Source organism: Aptenodytes forsteri, unplaced genomic scaffold (assembly GCF_000699145.1).
Source record: "Aptenodytes forsteri isolate BGI_AS27 unplaced genomic scaffold, ASM69914v1 Scaffold82, whole genome shotgun sequence".
Lineage (NCBI taxonomy): Eukaryota > Metazoa > Chordata > Aves > Sphenisciformes > Spheniscidae > Aptenodytes > Aptenodytes forsteri.
Window position 1 is genome coordinate 7,253,177 of NW_008795490.1, and position 2,462 is coordinate 7,255,638.

Here is a 2,462-nt window from a genome sequence, read left to right on the forward strand (position 1 = left end):
CAAACCCCAAATAAAGTACTCGTGCCCTCCAATGCCTCTCTACTTCTACATTTACAATTTATAAAATAACCTAGCACCTTTTTATTCAAGTTTTCAGTAAAGAACAACCAAGTAAAAGTCTGCTCTGAGCGAAACTTCAGGAACAAATAAATGCTATGAACAACTACAACAACTGACCATGACAAATGAAAGATGGCAATTTTAACAAAAATTGCTATGTAGGTTCTACGCTATGTAGGTTTCATCAAGTGACAACACTAATATTAAACTAATTACTGATATGTACTCTTAAGCCCACCTTATTTATCTTCAGGATGCTGACACGTTAATATTAAAAATTATGAAACCAGCACATGTAAAGTTAAAATTACATTTCAAAGAAATCCAAACACAGAAAGATACGGAGATTTGTATCTAAGGCCCTCAAATTAATTTAAGTCTACTGCTGATTTAAGTACCATAATCACATGATGAGGAGTTAATGCTTACAGTCTTCAATTAAACTGATTTTTAAGTACATACTTGATCGTAAGCTTCCCTGAACACATTTCATGGTATGATTTAATAATGTAAAACTCGGGAATTAAAATAATGGATGCTAGACCTGTGGGCCATCTAGATCAGTTATTTCTTTTTGACAGATGCAAATATCAGATGTTTTCAGAGGAAAGTAAATTAATTTTAGACTGATATGAGTTAGGGCAACATACATTCAGACTATCCTTGGTCATTACTGGATATAGATTTATCTTACCTGCTGAAGCATGCATCTTCATATCTCTTCCAAAATTCATTTACATAAAAAGAACTCCGTTTCCATATAAATGGAAATCTTGCAAATATCTTTAGTCTTGAGGATCAGTTTAATCATTAAAAGATCTGCTTATTTGTAACTGTTATCTTCTGTTACCTATATGTGGCTTTTTTTCATATTCATTGCAAATATATCCATTTAAATAGTGAAAGCAAGATAATTTTTTTTCCTCAATAATATCCAAAGGGGTGTATTTACAAGATTGTGACATCTGTATGCTTTGCAGGCAGCCCTAAAAAGCCAGCCCTCTCCCCTCTTAGGATTTCAGACACTGGGAAAAACTTGAAGACTCCTTCAGGCACTCCAATGAACAAACGCAGAAAAGTGAGTCTTGAACACACAGAGAACACAGGTCAAAGAACAATAGTTACAGATAAGAAACATGTTTTTCTTGTCTATATATAAATTTACACATCAAGCAATGTTGCATACCATCACCACTTTCCTGCTAACAAAATACTCTGGGACCAAGGTGCCCAGTAGTCCTCAGGTGATTCAAGATCGAAGTACTATTATCCAAAGCGTACAGGCTATCAAGAAGACATGAAGGTGCTCTAGCAGCAGCTCTACAGATATTAAGAACAGAGACATCCTACAGACAGACTATTAATGTCACCTGAACTAAGATTAAATGTGTTCCACCTGTCACAGCAATTATATCTCTGTACCACACAATTGACTATATGAGACAGTTACCACATCTAGCCATCAAACCCTGATTTGTATCAACATCTATATAAATTGGAAAGGAGATGTCCTGCATGATCTTATTAACCGGTAAAAGGTCAAAGCACACTTAAGTTACCCTAACAAGAGAGTCTACTGCAATCTTTAAGAACTTTCAAAGTTCAGAATTTTTGCATACTCACTTCTTCACGTGCAGCAATATGTTCGAAAGGAGTACTGCATAACAAAACCTGCCCAGAGACAGGCCTCTGATGAGGCCATCATTGAGGTAAGGGCAAAAGCTATTCCTTCTTTCTCGAGTAAGTGGTGATCAAGAAAGAGGATGATATTTGTGAAAACTACTATTGACAGAGCATCACTATTTAGTAGCATTCAGTACTGAAAGGGAGCCTTGACTCAAATACCTTTGATAAAACAACCTGATTGTAATGAAGAACTAGGCAACCTGCAGGTCAGAAAATGCAAGCCATACCCTACCACTCAAAATCTCCTGGAATATCAGTTTCAATCGATGAACTGAAGATACAGAAGGAAAGTATACTCTCCAGTGTTTGAAACACACCAGTGAGAGAAAAAATGCTAAGTACATTTAGGCACATTTACTGCTTTGCTCAGTGCTGCTCTAGTCAAAAGTGAGGCTTGGGGGTTGAAAACCTCTATCAACAATCATTAAACTTACGAAGCAGATAGCAAGTGAAGTACTTGAAAAACTGAAAGAACTAGGAATTCCTCTGACAGAAACAGAATAGGATGAAGAGAAATACTCGGCACTGGTGAGGCCGCACCTCGAATACTGTGTTCAGTTTTGGGCCCCTCACTACAAGAAGGACATTGAGGTGCTGGAGCGTGTCCAGAGAAGGGCAGCGAAGCTGGTGAGGGGTCTGGAGAACAAGTCTGATGAGGAGCGGCTGAGGGAACTGGGACTGTTTAGCCTGGAGAAAAGGAGGCTGAGGGGAGACCT

General features: G+C 37.8%; 1 protein-coding gene across 3 annotated transcripts in view; it reads right to left on the reverse strand.

Moving 5' to 3' along the window:
* Nucleotides 1-2,462, reverse strand: part of VTA1 (vesicle trafficking 1) — a 37,415-nt gene that overhangs the window by 33,308 nt on the left and 1,645 nt on the right. The window contains exon 1 of one of the 3 annotated variants that reach the window (XM_009281457.2): nucleotides 755-802. The exons of the other annotated variants lie outside the window; for them this stretch is intronic. Within the exon in view, the coding sequence (XP_009279732.1) occupies nucleotides 755-794 (40 nt within the window). The 5' untranslated portion in view covers nucleotides 795-802. Of the gene's footprint in view, nucleotides 1-754; nucleotides 803-2,462 lie in introns of those variants that run through there. 3 annotated transcript variants of the gene reach the window in all.